Source organism: Vulpes vulpes, chromosome 1 (assembly GCF_048418805.1).
Source record: "Vulpes vulpes isolate BD-2025 chromosome 1, VulVul3, whole genome shotgun sequence".
Classification (NCBI taxonomy): Eukaryota; Metazoa; Chordata; class Mammalia; order Carnivora; family Canidae; genus Vulpes; species Vulpes vulpes.
In genome coordinates this window covers 86,664,021-86,684,335 of record NC_132780.1, presented here as the reverse complement: position 1 = coordinate 86,684,335, position 20,315 = coordinate 86,664,021, and the positions used below count along the sequence as shown (strand labels likewise).

General features: G+C 33.8%; 1 protein-coding gene across 4 annotated transcripts in view; it reads left to right on the top strand.

The window, feature by feature from the left end:
• The window catches only part of PEX3 (peroxisomal biogenesis factor 3), a 54,784-nt gene that overhangs the window by 13,651 nt on the left and 20,818 nt on the right, over positions 1–20,315 (top strand). For 3 of the 4 annotated variants that reach the window (XR_011994157.1, XR_003234909.2, XR_003234910.2), the window contains exons 4-12: positions 5,170–5,213; positions 6,329–6,453; positions 6,745–6,811; positions 6,919–6,973; positions 7,519–7,687; positions 10,058–10,128; positions 12,412–12,534; positions 16,909–17,005; positions 19,514–19,671. Coding sequence is in view for 1 of the 4 variants with exons in the window: in XM_025997933.2 (XP_025853718.1) it covers positions 5,170–5,213; positions 6,329–6,453; positions 6,745–6,811; positions 6,919–6,973; positions 7,519–7,687; positions 10,058–10,128; positions 12,412–12,534; positions 16,909–17,005; positions 19,514–19,597 (835 nt within the window). In the remaining 3 variants the exon portion in view is untranslated. Of the gene's footprint in view, positions 1–5,169; positions 5,214–6,328; positions 6,454–6,744; positions 6,812–6,918; positions 6,974–7,518; positions 7,688–10,057; positions 10,129–12,411; positions 12,535–16,908; positions 17,006–19,513; positions 20,305–20,315 lie in introns of those variants that run through there. The other variant, XM_025997933.2, reaches the window with a different exon arrangement.

Genomic DNA, 20,315 nt, shown 5'->3' with positions numbered 1-20,315 from the left:
GAATGAATTGAAATATTGTTCAAATATCTTTGTTTCCTTATTTTTCTTTCTAATTGATGCTTGTAATATAGAGAGTCATTTAGAAAATATATTTAGTGACTCTGTCACTGAATTCATTCTGTTTTACCTATTTATTTTTGCTCTACCTTGATGCACAAAGTATTTAGGTCAACAATATGTGTATTCTGGTTTACATATAAATAGATCTTAATTCACTTTGACCTTTTTAAGAAATTTAATTATTGAGTGCTCATGGAATGTGTTCCTGAACCAGATATTTTTTTTAAAGATTTTATTCAGGGATCCCTGGGTGGCGCAGCGGTTTGGCGCCTGCCTTTGGCCCAGGGCGTGATCCTGGAGACCCGGGATCAAATCCCACATCGGGCTCCCTGTGCATGGAGCCTGCTTCTCCCTCTGCCTGTGTCTCTGCCTCTCTCTCTATCTCTCTGTGACTATCATAAATAAATAAAAAATTAAAAAAAAATAAAGATTTTATTCATTTATTCATGATAGACAGAGAGAGGCAGAGACACAGGCAGAGGGAGAAGCAGGCTCCATGCCAGGAGCCCGACACAGGACTTGATCCCAGGACTCCAGGATCACACCCTGAGCAAAAGGCAGGAACCAAACCGCTGAGCCACCCAGGGATCCCCTGAACCAGATATTTTAAAAATATGTTAAATATTGTGCTTCTTGAAGAGTTTACAGTATAAGAGGTAAAGCATGTGCACATATATTTTGAATAAGTAAGGCATATGAACTTACATTTTATATTATTAATAAAATGAAGTGCAAATATAACATGAGCATAAATAACGATAACTACCATGACAGTTCACTGAGCACAAAGCACTTTCACACATAGGACCTTATATATGGACTATAGTGTGTGTTGGGGTGTTGTAATTTAGTGTGATGCTGTGTTCATTTGAGAAGACTTCCAGAAAAAAATGGCTTCTTATTTTAATGAACAAGATGAAGGGAAATGGTTTCATTAAATAAATTTTAATCATTGCAGCCATACTGAAATACTCACTTTCCTTGAAATAATCTTCCAATAGGCAGGGAGAAGAAAGTACTATTTCTGGAGTGTCTCTCTGTGCTGAGCCCAGTGCTAGATATATTATATACATGCTCCTGTTTGATTTTCACAATATCTTTGTGAAGCAGATATTATCATCTCTATTTCGCAGAGAGGAATTTACTACTCAGATTAAATAACGAGCTAGAAAATTTCCTTAAAAGCATTTTCTGTATTCAGAGAACACTTCCCAAAATAACAATGGATTTGTTTACTTGGAATTTTTAAATCTTATTAAAATACAATGCTAGAAATAAGGGGTTTCCCAATAAATTTTATCATTTGTAGAGGATGATGCATTTTCACCACTAAACTTTACAAAGTTTAGTTTATAAATTAGTTCATAGAATTATATGCAGAAGAAACAAATAAGCAGACTTATCTTGGTCAGATAAATGCTTAATTACTACCTGTATGTATGTACATAAGTAGGGAGTAAAGAAATATGTACCTGGGGCATCTGGGTGGCTCAGTCATTAAGCCTCTGACTCTTGATTTTGACTCAGGTCTTGATTTCAAGATGGTGAGATGGAACCCTGCATGGGGTCTCCACTGGCAGCAAGGAGTCAGCTTCTCTCCCTCTCTCTCTCTGCCCCTCCCCTCACTTGCACACATATGCGTGCACTCTCACTCTCAAATAAATCTTTTAAAAAAGAAATATGTACATAAGAAATAGGTAAAGAACAAATGGATTTTAATTGTCTTAAGTTTTAGTCTTATTAGGGAGGTAAGACAAATGAAATAAGTGAATAGCACTTTTTTAAAAGCAACATAATAACAGGCACAGTAGATATAGTAGCATTCTTCCTTCTTGGAGACTGTTTCCTGCAAAGTCCTGTGTTGCCTATGTTTTGGAGGATTGGAGATAATTAAGATCTCTTTCCCTTTAAAACTTTGTCACCCAAAGAAGGGAGTATATGACATAAATTATCATAACTCGAGACATATTGTGTTTAGTCTCTGGTAAAAAGTGAAAGCAAAATGTGGGCAGAAAATATGGGAGGTTCAAGAGGAAAAGGATTTATTTTGATGGATAACCCTGGACAGCTTTCAAGAAGAGGTGTCATTCCTCTTTTCTTAGTACACAAAATTTAAATTCTTGAATTTATTATGATAGGCAATAGTTCCTTATTTACTGTTTCCTTTTTAAGTATCTCAATGTTATTTTTTCTTGACTTTTTTTTTTCTTGACTTTCTTTTGATTTAAAATTCTGTTTGCAGTTTGGGGGGAAAAATATCCATTTCAAAAATATTTGCATAAAGAATGGCTTGAGCCCTTTACAAAGTGTGTTTAAATGAGGCCTCTAGGATTTAAGTATCTTGCAGGATTTACACCATCTTGACATCTTGAACTTCTTGTCATCTAGGAAGGGGATAACTGAAGCTCTAGAGTCAGTTCAGTGGCAAGGAAAGATAAGAAGCTAGTAATATCCCACAATTGTAATGGTAACTCAACTTTTTATTAAAATATAAATTTATGGGGACCCCTGGGTGGCTCAGCGGTTTGGCGCCTGCCTTTGGCCCAGGGCACGATCCTGGAGTCCCGAGATCAAGTCCCGTGTTGGGCTCCCAGCGTGGGGCCTGTTCTCCCTCCTCCTGTCTCTGCTTCTCTCTCTCTGTGTGTCTATCATGAATAAATAAATCTTTAAAAAAATATATATATGTATAAATTTATATCCAAATATGATAATAAATATGGGTTTGTATATCCTTGTGGTTTTTCATTTCATTTTCCTTCTAATTTATTTTTATTGTATTTTACAAGAAACTATCAGTCTGTGACAGATTGGAAATAAAGAAAAAGAAAATTGGGGGATCCCTGGGTGGCGCAGCGGTTTGGCGCCTGCCTTTGGCCCAGGGCGCGATCCTGGAGACCCGGGATCGAATCCCACGTCGGGCTCCCGGTGCATGGAGCCTGCTTCTCCCTCTGCCTGTGTCTCTGCCTCTCTCTCTATCTCTCTGTGACTATCATAAATAAATAAAAATTAAAAAAAAAAAAAAAAAAAAGAAAAAGAAAATTGGTCCTTCCATGTTGGTGGTTTGAAAAGCACTGAACTTCATTTACATGGTACATTCACACAGTGGAGCACTACGCCGTGGTTAAAACAAAACAACAAACAACAAAAAGATGGCTATTATCTGTAATTTCTATGGAATGATCTACAAGATGTATAGTCATATATATCTATATATCTATATCTATATCTATATATAAAAGGTAAAGAAAAATGTGTATAGTATGCTACCATTTATCTAAGGGGGCAGATATGAATATATATACTTATTTACTTATATAAGGCAAAACAGTGGTAAGTTAAAGTAAAATTTTTTAATAGTCAACTATGAAGAAGAGAGAGAATAAAGAGGAATAGGAACAGACTTTGAATATACTATGCTGTGTAAGTTTGACTTTGGAACCATGTAAATATTTTACATATTTATAAAACTATATTTAGTGTTTACAAAGAAAGATCTAAAGAGATGGAAAAATAAATCAAATTAACATAAATGTGTAGTTAGGTGTTAGAACTGCAAAGATAGAAAGTATTCTAGGTGCAAAATCCTTAAAACTGGTCAGTTTTGCTATTGCTATTCTGAGACTGTTGTTCATAGAGAGAAGGATAAAGGAAATTAGTAATTACAGTCATTTCACAGATTGCTAGTGTGGAGAAATACAGATATGAGATCAAGGAGATGAAGTTAAAAACTTTGTGGTTTGAACACACACAATTAGCGTAGTCTCCCAAAAGGGCTTAGAAACAGTGACCTATCCAGTAACAATTAAAATCCTTAATTGAAGATTGCAGTCACAGACTACCATTTTCTGCTACAAGGAAGCAAGACTCTTGGAGAAAGGAGGATTTCAGGTCTATAGCAAGAATTGAACAGAATGAACCCAAGGGGTGCCTGGTGGCTCAGTTGGTTAAGTGTCCAACTCTTTTTTTTTTTTTTTAAGATTTTATTTATTTATTCATGGAGACAGAGAGAGAGAAAGAGAAAGAGGCAGAGACACAGGCAGAGGGAGAAGCAGGGAGCCCAACATGGGACTCAATCCCAGGACTCCAGGATTACACCCTGGGCAAAAGGCAGGCACCAAACTGCTGAGCCACCCAGGGGTCCCCTGTCCAACTCTTGAGTTTGGCTCAGGTTGTGATCTCAGGGTTGTGAGATCTAGATCTGCAAAGGGCCCCACACTCAGTGGGGCGTCTGCTTGAAATTCTCTCCCTCTCTCCCTGTTCCTTCCTCTTCCCCTCGTCATGTACTCTCTCTCTCTCTCTCTCTCTCTCTAAAATCAATGAATCTTAAAGGAAAAAAAGATGAACCCAGAACAACTTTCCTTGTCAGTAAGCAAGGACTCTATTAAAAACTAATAAGATAACGTCAAAAGGATTGAGGAACCAACCTGAATGTACCCCCAATGTCAAAGATGGGGAATTTGAACATCAATAAGTAACTACAGTGAACTGAAACACCAAATATATATTTAAGTTATGTTGATAATGATACTTTAAAACAAAAAATACTTTATTATTTACCTTTGAAGGATTACTGACATGCTTCCTTATTTGTGAAATGGTAAATGAGAGAAAGAAACAAACGTTTTTCTTAATTTACATATATGCATATACTCTGAAGGAGGATAAAGACCAGAAGGATATATACCAATACACTAGTTAAAATGGTTGTGTTTTTTTGTTTTGTTTTGTTTTTTATGATTTTATTTATTTACTTAGAAAAAGAAAAACACAGGAGCAGAGGGAGAAGGAGAAGCACACTCGCCTCTGAGCAGGGAGCCTAACAGGGCTCAATCCCAAGACCTCAAGATCATGACCTGAGCCAAAGGCAGGCACTTAACCAACTGAGCCACCCAGGCACCCTGTGAAAATAATTGTTATCATTGGTTACCGAAATGAAAGGGTTTTTTTGTTTTTTGTTTTTTTGTTTTGTTTTGTTTTGTTTTTTACTATATTTTGTGGGCTTAGTTTTTTGTAGTTTTCCTGTAATAAAATATAATTAATTTTAGAGATATAAAGTTCTAAGTTTTCTGTTAGATTACCTGATTGCTATTTTTATATTTTCTTCTTTAGGCCCTCAAACAAGTTGGAAATATGGGAGGATCTGAAGATAATAAGTAAGTCTACCTACTCTTTATGACAGCACATCCTTAAAATATTTATAAAGGGAAGTTTTTATTCTTTGTTGTATAGATGACTCTTTTTTACCTCAAAAAATTATTGTCCGCATTAAATAATTCTCATAAAGCAAGTTGAACAATATCTAGTTATAGAAAGTATTCAGGAAATATTAGTGGTGGTAGTATTATTGCTCTTGTTATTGTTATGATGTATAAACTTGTCCTAGACTACATTTGCCCCCATTAAGTACTGGTATCTACAATATGCTTTTTTTTTTTTTTTTTTTCTGAGAGAGAGAGAGAGAGTGCACAAGGGGCAGGGAGGAGCAGAATAGACAGTGTATACAGAGTATATACACAAGTCTCAGAACTTTATACTACCAAGTATTCCTGCTTTGCCTATTTAAAATTAAATTTCAGGTGTATTTCAGCTACCCTTATATAATATCAGACTCCTACATCCCCATTTCTTCCCTCCCACTCATTCTTTGACACCCTATAGCCTGGCTTTTCCTTCTGTCTCTACCCAAACATATCTCACAAGCACCACTAGTAACTTCTCTGTTACTAAATCCACTCTATATTTTCCTCCTTCTAGATCTCTTGGCAATATTCAGCACCTTTACTTTCTCTTGTTTTGAATGCTCTGTCCTAGTCTCTGGGTGTCCCCCATCTATACCTTTCACCAACCCTGAAATGGGTTCAGCCTCCTTTACCTGCCATTGCAAGCTGGAGTTCTTCCATGTTCAGCCCTCTACTCTTCACTCTCAACTAGCTCCCTGGACAGCTCAAAGTTCTGTGGTTGCAAATCTCAGTGTTTCCCAGTCCTTTCTTATTCTTCTTCCCAAGCTTATAATATATAACCCTTTATTCAGTATATTGATTATTGATTTTACTGATTATTGTTTCAATTAAGAGATCATACCTAATTTACATTAAACAAATAATAAGGTGATAGACTATGGATATTTTGAATTGATATTATTTGTACTTGAAATAGTTATAACTGTACTTTTTAAAGGCATCTTGAAAAAAATAACCATAGGGATAGTTTGTAATTTTACATATTTGTTATAATAATAGTACCAAATGGTTTCCTTTTCTCTGTGAAGGTTTCACAAGAAGTATCGTAGCAGTATACAGTACTTGTATGCTGGTGGTTCTTTTGCGAGTTCAGCTAAACATAATTGGTGGATATATTTACCTGGATAATGCAGCAGTTGGCAAAAATGGCACTGTAAGTTTCACAGATTACTATAGATATTGCCCTTTTCTTCAAGATTTAACTGAATTTAACTGAATATCACTTATCCTGGTTATTTCTATAAAATAAATATCTTTATATTTCATGTGATTGTAAATTTCTAACATTATTTTTCATATTTTGAAACTAGACTTTTTGTAATGTTCAGGAATATTATTTTTCCAATCATTTGAGGTCCTGAAAAGTCATAGCAAAAGTTATACTGAAAATATATTTATTTACCAATTATATTAGGTAATTTAACCTTATTCCTATTTTGTACAGACAGTTCTTGCTCCCCCAGATGTCCAGCAGCAATATTTATCAAGTATCCAGCACCTCCTTGGAGATGGTAAGATTCTTATTTGTAACCTGGAAAATAATTTTAATTTGTTCATTTGTATTATTGAGGGATTCAAAAAGTGAACAAGGCTTTTATATTTGTTTTTCCTTGAATAGGCCTGACAGAATTGATCACGGTCATTAAACAAGCTGTGCAGAAAATTTTAGGAAGGTAAGGCATTTTGCTTAAACTTTTCTGACTTCCTGATTCTGGTGAATAAAAGAAAAATTAGAATTGTTCTGGTGAAGCTGGTAATTTAACAAATGGTGGTTTGTAAAACTCTGTGTAACCTAATACAGACACAGCCCTCAGATTATAAATCCATGTTCTGCATTAGTGCTAGCTTTTTGATACTAAAGGAAAAGGTTTAATGTTTCATTGTTTATTGATTGACTTCCAAACAAACCATAAATATTTGGGTCATGAGATAAAAGGCCTACTTTAAAATCTACCTCTGAGCCTTTTATCTTCCATTTATACTAGTAGTATCTATAATTACAGTGGGAATTTTCTTGTGAAATCTACAGCAAGATTTGTGTGGCTCTGTAATAATGACACTTAACTAATGGCTGATTTCTTAATTTACTCTAGTGATTTTACTCAGCAGTTTAGGTTTGACTGAATCTCAAAGAGTAATCTGTTAAGAAGAGAGTGTGTATGTATGGAACGTGTTGTATAATTTCAGTTTATCCTGATTCCTTTTTCTCTGCTTCTAGCGTTTCTCTTAAACATTCTTTGTCACTCTTGGACTTGGAGCAAAAACTAAAAGAAATCAGAAATCTAGTTGAGCAGCACAAATCTTCTTCTTGGATTAATAAAGATGAATCCAAATCTTTATTATGCCATTATATGATGCCAGATGAAGAAACTCCATTAGCAGTTCAGGTGATTAATTCATAACCATTTAACCAAACCAGCTACTCTATATTTAAAAAAAAATTTTTTTTTTATTATCTCTTGAAATTTAGATTTCTGAGGCTCTTGAAAGGTAAGTGATTAAAAGGCCTTTATTCAGATGACTTAAGTAAAACTTCATTAATTTAGAAAACAAACCAATTATGACTAATTTCTACTTAGAAACATAATTTTAGATATTCAGCAAGTTTTTATTGAGTATTAGTTACGAGATAGACATTGTGATGTATGATTCACATACAAAATGAATATTTACATTATACTTGGGGAAATTCAGGAGACATATTCCGTTCATGTGGCTAAACTATATTTATATGAGATCCAGCAGCAAAAGATAGAGCTGATAGCTGGGGCAAGATCATGAAGAGCTTTATATGCCAAGATAAAGGTAGAGTCTGAACTTCAATTTATATACAAAGATACATTTTAACCCAGTCACTACCACAATTACAGAATCTGCTTTTTAAAAATAAATCATGTTGACAGTATCAAAATGGACTAATGAAATTCTGGTCATCCAGTTGAGAAACAAAGGCCTAATCTAACAGTTATCAACTATGGTGTTGCTGCATAGTGGTATTACGTAGGCAGTTGTGATTTAAATTAGTCATTGATTAAGAATAAGAAAAATGTTGGGGCACCTGGCTAGCTCAGTCAGTGGAACATGCAGCTCTTGATCTCAGGGTCATGAGTTCAAACCCCACGTTGGATGTAGAGATTACTCAAATAAATAAACTTTAAAAAAAAAAGAAGAAAAAGAAAAATGTCAAAAATTGCAGATTATATACTTCATTTTAAAATAATTATATATTTTTTGTATGTAAGTTTATACCCATTCTTTACAATTAACAGAAGAGTATCTCACTTGACATCTGGAGAAACCTTAAACCACAGAGGCTCCCTAAGCCATACCTTATCCTAGATGCCCCATTAGAACAATGACTGCCATGGTTTTCATTGCCTGCTGTTTTTCCCTCCCCTAAATACCCCCAAGATAGACCTGTTTGTGTGTCTAGATACACTGCCTCTTGAGTAGGCCAAAAAAAAAAAAAAAGGTTGCAGCCCTTTAAGGGAACCCCATGACCTGAAGGATGGAGGCTAAACTAAACAAGCAGAATAGATGGAATGAAATTAATAAAAGAAACAGGAGAAACCTTACAAATTAGAATCTCAAGGAGATACAGTAAGAGTATTAAAAAAAACTTTCTGGAATAATAAAACAGTTTCCAAATTTTAAAATTCAATAGTGGGACTAAAAGAGAAAATGATTCAAAAGAGCAGGTGAGGAAAGGAATGACAGTCACATCCTACCTGATGAATTAGACCCTGAAACTTCAGATTGAAAGGACATAGAGAGCCCCAGACTTGATGAAAAAAGACATATAAATTTTGACAAAATGTCTTACCAAAAGAAAGAAAAATCCCAGCCTTCTAGAACCTCAAAAGGACTTTTTCTTTGTAAATATATTCTATAAATGTGTTCAAGAGGGGCCAAATAAACAAGGATCTTACAAAGTAATATCTTACTTTGACTCATTATTTTTTAGTATGGTTGACACGCAATATTACATTAGTTTTACATGTTAAACATAGTGATTCCACAAACTTAAATATTATGCTGTATTCACCACAACTATCATCTGTCCCCCTATATCTCTATTACAATATCGTTGATTGTATTACCTGCTGTGCTTTTTATTCTCATGACTTATTCATTCCATAACTGGAAACCTTTATCTTCCACTCCCCGTCACCCATTTTGCCCAGTCCCTCACTGCCCTCCCCCTGCAACCACCAGTTTGTTCTCTAGATTTATAGGTCTGATTCTACTTTTTGTTTGTTTAATTTTTTTGTGTTCCACATATGAGGGAAATCTTATGGTACTCTTGTTTTAGTCTGACTTAATTCACCTAGCATAATAGCCTCATGTCCATCTATGTTGTCTTAAATGGTACAGTCTTATCATTTTTTATGGCTGTGTAATATTCCGTGTGTGTGTGTGTGTGTGTGTGTGTGTGTGTGTGTGTGTGTAGAAATATTGTATGAGCCAATAATTCTATCATTGGGTATTTACTCAAAGAAAAAAACACTAATTTTATGTATGCGTTACTGTTTATTACAACATTATAATAACTAAGATTCCGATTCATGTTTTAGATAGTACTTACCTATACATATGAACTTTTATAGTTGTCTTGAGTTTAAAAAACTCATTTCTTGATTGTTAATAGAACATAGACCTGTAGATTTCCTGAACTCTTGGGGTTTATTAATACAATTAGTTTTATCATAACTCTACTAATATTTGAAACCCTAAAGTATGGCATTTTAATTTCACAGGCTTGTGGGCTTTCTCCTAGAGATGTTACCACTATTAAACTACTTAATGAAACTAGAGACATGTTGGAAAGGTATGTATACTACATGTAATGGAAAACCTGTGTTATATTTTGAATGTATTTATGACTTTTTTAGCTTTTTTTAAACAACATATGCAACATAGTATGTTGTTAAAATTACATTTTAAAATTTCCCCCCATCTTTAGGTAGGATATCCTACCCAGACCAATGGTTCTTTTATTAAGGTGATGAGAGAAATGGGTTTTTTTCAAGATGCCAGTGCCTTCCTTAAGCCATCTCCTTAGCTTAGAGCTTCTGAAATACTAGTTAAGGGACTAGAAGATAATTAGCATTTATATTTTGAAGAAAGCTCTCATTGGTCCTGATATACCCAGTGTGTTAGTAAATGTTTAACAACTACCTCTGTAAAAATAAACAAACCAGAAACTGAAATTGTAGCTGCAGCAATTCTGACTACCAACTTGAAATCACTTGATACTGACTTGAGGACTCCAGGAGAAATGTACTTTTGAGCCAGAGGTAGCCAGCTCCAACTAATCCTCACATATACCACATGTACACATATGCTGATGTGTGTACACTCATCCCCTCCCCACACAGACACTCAGTTTTGAGATCTACCCCCACTAATCCTCTCAGGATAGACTATACTATTCCAAAAACTTTGATAAAAAATTTTACATCTTCCCTAAATTGAGAATTATTGTTTTAAGTCACCCAGAGGACAGCCAGGGTGTTAAAAATGGAGAAAGCACCAGATGTTGCATTACAAGACCTAGATTCAAGGTTGGCTTTCCTGTTTATTAGCTGTTCAATATTAGTTGAGCCACTTAACCTCTTAGAGGTAGTTTTATCATTGTAGAATTTGAGTAGTAATACCAGTCTTACCCACTTTATCTTATATGGCTAAAACATCAAAGTTTTTTTATCCTAAAGATGATTTAGGACCTTTTTCTCTAGTTGTGTTTTCTGAGGAAATTATATCCTCTGCTTATAAGATATTTTCATGATCATGATGAAAATCAGCAACTTTTTAAGGTTAACTCAGCTACTGAATCTACTATCTGAATTCATCAAGTTCTGGTCTATTAAAAAAAAAATTTCTAGTCTCTTGACTTTCTACAATAGCCATCTCCACATTATTTCTTACTCGGATTTCTACCAAATCACTCCATGAAGTTCCAGAACAAGTCCTCAGTGATCCCTTCCCAAATCCAGTCAACCTGTAATGTTCATCTTACTTGGCCTTTCTCTTGATAATTATCACTGGTTGATCAAGCCTTTCTTAAAATTCTTTTCTCATGTGGCTTCCATGACAATGTAATCTCCTAATTTCTCTCCTCATTCTCAGATTATTTCCTCTTAGTTTCCTCTATGTCCATCTCTCTTGTAAATATTAGTTTTCTAAGGTATTTGTTCTTCATCCTCATCTGTCCCAAGCAATTTCATATTTACTCATTGCTTTAAACACTGTATACTAATAATTCCCAAATTCATAGCCCACCACTCCCCTGAGTTAGTCTGATTTGAGAGCTCTACATGTCAAAGATCAAATTAATCAGTTCAGTTAGGCATTTTCTAACTTAATAGCACATATATATTATTTTTTATATCAAAACCATTTGGGGACACCTGGGTGGCTTAGCAAGTTAAGTATCTAACTCTTGATCTCAGCTCAGTTCTCAATTGTAGGGTTGTGAGTTCAGGCCCCACATTGGGCTCCATGCTGGGCATGGAACCTACTTAAAAAAAAGTTTTTTTGTGAGATACTCACATGGTATAACTAAAAGAGCTTGAACTTAAAGACCTAAAAAGGCCTGGGTTCAAATTCTAGCTCTCTCATTTACTAATTACATAGCTTTGGGCAATTTCTTCATCCCTAAGTATCCAGTTTCTCATCTGTACATGATAATAAAATTTTCTATCTCACTGGGATATCATGACAGAGATATAAAGCAAACCAATATTTGTGACTATGAAACAATTCCTCTTAAGAGTTTCCTGAAGAGAAGTAATACTGTTATTGATATTTTTAAAAACAGATTGTACAAAGTGCTGAATAATATAAGAACATCTCAGAAAATGGGTGAAAACTTTCATTGTTTTATGCTAAATAATAACTCATTTTTTATGCTTAATTTTTAAAGATTAACTCCTTGATATATTCTTACAGTGTTTCAGGCTATGATATATTCTTACAGTGTTTGAGGCTATAAAAAGTAGGTTGTGACTGGAAATGTTGGTGGCTGTCAAAGATAACAACATAGTTACTGAGTTTATTTCCTTTTCCATTGAAAATCTAAAAAGTAATTTATCCTTCTTATTTTGTATAGTCCAGATTTTAGTACAGTTTTGAATACCTGTTTAAACCGAGGTTTTAGCAGACTGCTAGACAATATGGCAGAGTTCTTTCGACCTACTGAACAGGACCTCCAACATAGCAACTCCATGAGTAGGTAAGATGACAAAAAATGTTATGAGTCTAATGAATAGTCTAATAAAAGAGTTTTGGATGTGTTTATTTTTTGTTCCAGGTAATAAAAAATTCTTAGTGGATAAATTTGATCATTTCTCAACAAATTAAATTCCCTTAAACCAATGACTCTAGAAGCTCCTTCTGGATTCAATATTAAAAATTTTATTTCTTCCCAAAATTTTGCCACTATATGGAAATAAGTTGTGAAAACTACCTTTCAGTAAGCCAAATTCTAGTTCTTGGAACTTTTTTTTTTAATTCTTTAGAAAATAAAACTGAAAATGTATTTAAATACTATAAATCGTAATTGGCCCACATAATTCAGTAGTTTGGTCATTATAATAGCCAACCATTCTTGTTATAATTTTCCATTTCACGAATTATCTCCTACTTCTACAACTACATAGTGTATTCATTTTAGCTCTTACTGTAGGAATGGAAGTATTTAGTTAGTGCAATTAGTAATTTTAATCACAATTATTTCTGTCATACATTCATACTACTAAAATGTATCATATTGTTTTATTATATCCTTTTCTCAACATGAAATTTTGGATCTCCTGTTGGAATTTATACTCTTCAAAAACCCGTTTTGTAGTTTTTTATATTAAACTCAGAAAATAGGGACATCTGGTGGCTAAGTGGTTGTAGGGACATCTGGTGGCTAAGTGGTTGAGCATCTGCCTTCGGCTCAGGTTGTGATCCCAGGGTCCTGGGATCAAACCCCGCATTGGTCTCCCTACACGGAGCCTGCTTCTCCCTATGCCTGTGTCTCTGCCTCTCTCTGTCTCTCATGAATAAATAAATATTTTTAAATAAATAAATAAACTCAGAAAATAAGTACTAAACCAATGTTAACTGACTATAAACTAGTCCATTAAAATGAAGAGAAACAGTAAGTGATATGCAGTATGTATGTGCAATATCCAACTTAATTTTTAAATAACATAGGACAAGAAATTAGTCAATTCTCTGGAACCCTTTATTGTCTAAAAAAGAATAATTTGCAATTAACATTGAGGATTTGGAATGCTTAGAGTGATAACATTTATTTTCTGAAACAATTTAAATATTACCTTAAAGTCTATTATTAGGAGTTCTTTAAGTTATACAAAAATAAATTTCATACCCTATATACTTCCTAAATCAAGTGTTAATAAATTAATAAATAATAATAAATAACAAATTAATAAAACTTCACTATAACCTCTATGTAGCAAGGTGTTATTTCCCAAAGAGTGATAAAGAATTGTTATAGTTGTTTTAACACAAATACTTGACCTTCTACACTGAAGAATTTCAAAAAATTGTGTTATAGCCACATCAGCCATTGAAAGTCTTCCTTTTTGAACTCCTACAATAGTCAGTGCTTTACTTTCCCATGAAACCTATGCTTTTTCACCTAGAACTGGAATTGTATTTCTCAGTTATGTTTTAAGCCTCCTCTCAAAGTCAAAGACTATCTTATGCCCTTTCATACTTCATTACACACACTAGGTATTCAGTAGATATGTATATGCACATAATATATAATATTCAAGAAATGACTTAAAAAGTAAGCAGTAAACATATTTTACCTATAAAACATATAAGGTGCAATTATTAGAATAATATATTCCTCATAATAGATGTAAACTCCAGAAACAGTCTATAAAATATACAGAAAATTAGTACATGATTAAGATGAGGAAGAGATGTATTATTTAGTAAATGATAAGACAGATTAGTCATTTTATAATGACTAATGTAAAATAATAATAATAATAATAAAGTTAGACCCTTCTGTACCACACACATAGCCAAAAAAATCCAGGAGGTTTAAACAACAAAAACATAAATGAATAAATGAACATTTGTCAAAGTTCAAGATGGAGAAAGTCTAAGAATGAAAGTAAAGAACTTCACAAAAGTAAAGAACTTCACAAAAGTAAAGAACTTTCACAAAAGAAAATGATAGGTTTGGCTGTAAATTTAAAACTTACAGATCAAATAAGATTTATTATTAGCTTTATAATTGTTATTAAATACAAATGATATGTTGAAGGAAATGTTTGCAAACTATATATCATACAAAGAGGTTAATGGCATTATGGACACATCAGTTAAGGAAGGAAACACCCAAAGAAAGAAATGATCATAGACACAAACAGGTAACTCTGAAAAGAGAAGTAGAAGTGCCAATTTCTCCCTTCATCTAGCATCTATTTGCTGTACACCTACTATGTTATCAGGCACTGTACTAGGTCTCTGTCCTCATGGATCTTAAAATAGAAGAGAAATAGACAATAAACATCATTGATACAAACTGTGATAAGTGTTAAAAAGAAAAGAACATTGAACAAATGATAAAAGTATTTGAACAAACATGGAAAGTCAGGAAGCTTCCTTGAGGAAATAATTTAAACAGAGAACTAAAAGATGAGCAGCAACTAAATATGGCCTTGGAGTGGAGTGGGGCAGTTGGGCAGAAGCCACAGGACAAAGACTTTAAAAAGAGGAGGAACCCAGTACACTTGAGGACCTGGAAGAAGCTGATGTGACAGCTAAATGGCTGGAACTAGGAAATGGAGTGTGAGATCAAGTTGAAGAATTCAGAACATGCAGATTATGGTTGTCAGGTTGAGAGTGCTGGGGAGCCACTAGAGAAGTGGCAGGAGAGTTCATGATGGGATTGACATTGTAGGATCACTTGGATTGCTCTGTAGAGAAGGAATTGGGAAAGGAGAATTGGGGTGGAATATAGCAATGGATGAATGAAGACTTGTATTAATTGATTCAGCAAGTATGTACTGAGCACACACTGTGTACCAGGCCCTTTACTAAGTGTTGTGTTAATACAGTGAGTGAAACAGACATGGTACCTAACCTCACAGACCTTGTAGGATAGCGGCGTCTTTAGTTTCTATTGAAGAAAAATTAATGTACAAAGAGAAACCTCAAACAAGTAAAAACATGACAGATTTTGAAAAATGCTACTATAAAAGAAATAATGCCTCATTTTCTCAGAAATACATAAATCTCTACACTCCTTTTTTTTTTATGCATTGCCTCAAATCTCAGCATAGCATACTGGTTAGATAACATAATTCAGCATTTTCATGACGTTTAAAAGGAAATTTCTAGTGTAGCCTCAGATATAAATATATGAAGTATTACATTTAGTGTAATAAGCCTAAATCTGTAACCTACACAAAAAAATTACTTCATTGTTTCTAAACTGTTGAATCATTTTACAGTCATTATATCATCCACAATCACACAAACATTCATTTTATTCACCAAAAAACTGATTGTTGAACACTTAGAAGTTAGAACGTCACTGCTATGGTCCAGACAAGCCTGGATTAGGTTTGGCAATGGGGAGAGGTAGATAAACTTAGGAAATATTTAGGATTGTGGAGGGGTTCAATATTGTCAGGATAAAGAAGTGCCAAGGTAAAGCCCCAGACCTCCTCTTACACAGCCAGATAGATAATGGTGTAGTTCACTGGAGTAGGGAGAAGAAGCATTCAACATTGCTAGTAATTAAGAGAAACACAGACTAAAACTGTAAGATACCATTTTGAGCTATCAGACATACAAAGATTTTTTTAAAAGTTAATGCTTGATGTAGAAAGAGGCATAATGAAGCAGGTTTTCTCATACACTGCTGGAGAAGCAGAGGGCATCTCTCAATATACATTATAAACCTTAAAAATATTCATACCCTTAAGGCATCTGGGTGACTCAGTTAAGCATCCAAATCTTGATTTGGGCTCAGGTCATGATCTCAGTCTGGGACCAGCCCCACCTTGGGCTCTGCTCGATGCAGGGAGCCTGCTTAGATTCTCTCTCTCCCTCTGTCCCTCCCTCCACTTGTACACTCTGTCTCTCAAATAAATAGAGAAATAAAATCTAAAAAAAAAAAAAAATTCATACCCTTTGACCCAGTACTTCTGTGTTAAAACAAATATTTAAGGAAAATTAGGCAAAAACTTGCCCAATTCCAGGGAGTTGTAACAGCTGGAGGATGAATTAGCTTTCTAATCATTAAAAAATAGATTAAAACTTTAGAAGAACTTTTAATAAGATGGAAAAATGTTCATAACATAATAAAAATATAAAATATTGCTGAGGAGTTATAATCTTGGTTTTAAAAAATGCACAAAAAAGTACAGATATGTATAAAAATTACTGGAAGAAATTATGATGTCAGTTATAGTTGTCATATCTAGGGGGTAGAATTACGTGTGATTTTTATTTTCTTAATACATTTCTGTAAATATTCTTCAGTGACTATATTGCATTATAATTAAAATGTTAAGTTCCCACAAGGTAATTTCAGAAAATAATTATTACTTTGATGGTTTTTCAGTCTTTCCAGTGTCAGCCTGCCATTAGCTAAGATAATTCCAATAGTAAATGGACAGATCCATTCAGTTTGCAGTGAAACACCTAGTCATTTTGTTCAGGTAAGAAAAAAGCTTGGAGGTATTATTAAAAACATTGTATCTGGTTGTGGTTATTATTTGTCGGACATAAAATTATATTTCTCTCCTGTGACATTTGTTCAAAGAAACCAAAAACATAAAATCACATGTAGAGTGTGGTAGGATGCCCCATGAGAGCAAGCTTGTATCATGGCAAGTTTATGAGGTTGGGAATACCTCTCTCTGAATTATGGTCCAACACCAGTTAGACTTGCACTTTTAGTCCATATACATTCTAGTGGTCAGTTGAACTTAGCGTGTTAATGTTTTGCATTAAACTGTTGGTAATAACATTGAGCTGTGAGACCAGTGGCCCACTTCCACAAAATTTGAGGATACCAAAAAACTTTTTGTGAAGAAGTAAAGCATTTTAGTATTAATAAATATGACTATTAATAGTGTACCAATAATCTGCTCATGAAAAGCTGCGCAAGCAGTACTACCTATAACTCCATCCTCTCTTAGAAAAGCATTTTGGAATGCATTGAGTAAGACTGATGCTATTGAAATAGTCACTTTTGTTCCACATAGTTTTTATTCTGAGTCACTCGCAAACTTGGCTTTAAAGACTAAAACTTGTTATTAGAAGTAAAAAATTGTGGGGTGCCTGGGTAGCTCAATCAGTTAAGCCTCCATCTCTTGATCTCAGCTCAGGTCTTGATCTCAGGGTCATGAATTCAAGCCTTGTGTTGGGCTCCACGCTGGGTGTGTTACTACTTAAAAGGAAAAAAAAAAAGTAAAAACTTGTTTGCAGTACACCTCGATTCCAAACTACTGAAGTAATGGACAGTGAGGAGACTCTAAGGCCTAAGTGTCAGGATGCCATCTTCTCAGTTCCCTGTGTCTCAGACAAGTTAGGTTATCTTCCTGTACCTTCTCCTTGGGAATGTGAAAGGCACTGAGACTACAGATTGTATTACTTTCTTTTTGTGTATGGTGTCAAGTTTGTTCTTTACATTCTTATTTCCCTCACTGTTCTCTCCAGTCTTCTGTGTCATCTTTCTCACGTTGTGGCAGGCATTCGTATTGCAGAAAGAAGAGTGAAAAGGACTGATCTCATTTCACTTAATTTTAAGCTCAATTTTTTAAAATTAAAAACCTAGTTTAAATTTTTAATTTCTTGTTAATTTGATCTTCACATGTTATATTGGTGTGAGAAAAAAAGGTGGTAACTTCTGGCATTTAAACCTTAACTTTACCTTTCTCCACTTTCATAAAAGCCTCTGGCTTCATCAGTAAGGCTGTTCATCATGGCAACAAGTATGAAATCCAACCAAGGATGATTGATACACCACCAGCAGCCTTAATACTTAAGTAATTCATGTACTACATTAATTAAAATATTTTTAATTGATTATTAAAAGATTTAAATCTAATAAAAAACACCATTGTTTAGTTTTTGGATGTGACGGAATGTACATTAAACATATATACTACACTACTAATTGACAAGATTCTCACAAGTTTTTTTAACCATAATTTCTATGAGTTAAAATGCCATTCTTCAGAGAATTTAACTATGAATTTATTGAGAGCAAGACTTGCCTAAAGCTCATTTGCGTTTTCTGATACTCAGGAGACAACATAAAGAACAGATTCACTTACTGTTCGATGCTCACAGGGGCATTCAAATGCTTCTGTGTCATGGATCTTTTCACAATCTGGTGAAGCCTATGAACCCCTTCTCAGAATAATGTCTATAAATGCATATTACAAAATAACATAGGTTTTAAAGAAAACCAATTGCGTACAGTTTTCAAAATGTTTTTAAAAATCAAATTTATGAAGCAGTATTGCTTTTTTGTTCATATATTAAATAACAAGATTTAATGGCAGTTCATGCAACTTCCACAACTATCATACATGAAAATATAGGATTTCTATTGAGGACAAATTGATAGGCCATGCTACTACTATCACAGTTGGTCTTTCATAATTGAAAGGAATACTAGTTCTTAGTTAAAGATAATGAAAATTAAAATGTGATTTTTTTTATTTTTACATTCATAAATCTCTTAAGAACCCTTGTTCTAAAGTGTCTATGTGTGGTTTATGTATGTATATGCAACAATATGTGACATGCTACATTTATCCTATGTTAGATCTTCTAAAAAAAAAAAGTAATATACCTCACAACCACGTTATGTCAGCTTCTAGCAAAAGCGCCTTGACATCTGTATCTTTAGTACTGTAATCATTTATTCAACATAGTGTATCTAACTTGGCACACAGAAGAGTCCTTTGAAGACTCTTTTGGGTCTTCCACTCAAAGTCACATGTGAATACTTATACTCACCATCCTTCACATAAGAACCTAAATAATAAGCATGTCCTAGAATTTATTGTGAGGAAAAAATATTCCTTTCATGAAATGATTTTTTTAACTCAGTGCCATAAAACAGGACTAAATTCATTGCTCAAATTGCAGAAGTGGATTCAAATTATCTATATTTCTTACGTACTGTAATGTTTTACTGTCATCTTTGCTAGGATCTGTTGATGATGGAGCAAGTGAAAGACTTTGCTGCTAATGTGTATGAAGCTTTTAGTACTCCTCAGCAACTGGAGAAGTGATTTCTTTTCCTTCAAGAAAAACTACAGTGGAATTCACTTTTAAAAATACACTGAATAAATCAACTATATATAGGGTAATGATTTGTTACCAAAATGCCTAATAAAAAATATATTCTTAATCAAAGTCTTCATTTCATAATAAAATAGATTTATTTGGCATCTTAATATATTTTTTTAAAGTCACCAACAGACTAGTTTTTGTGGTCATATCTGAGGGTACACAGTGTAGATATTTGTTACTCCTTGGACATTAGTTCTAAACTGACTAAAAACTAGTGTACTTTTTTTTAATGGAATACGAAATGTAGTATACATTGACATTAATACTGAGGAGAAATCTGGGTGTGGAGTTTAGAAAATGTACTATTTAATCATAAAGTTCACTGGACAGCAGTATACATGAGGGAATCAGACTTTTCTCCAGTTACTCTTCAAAGGTATAAATCATTTATCTTAAATAAACCTGATGAAGGACTTTTCTTTTTATGGAAATCGGTGAATTTAACAACCATGATCAGTAATTTTTTTACTATTGTTAACAATCCTTAGAAAATTAGTTATTTAGAGGCTAAAGTGCTGATGCTGTTTACTCAACAGCTATTATTATCTACATAGTTTCATTCATTTGTATGTAAATAATTTTAATAACTTTGTATTGATTTTGAGCACAGTAAATATCTTACTGCAATAAAAATATTTTAGTAAAATATTGTTTTGT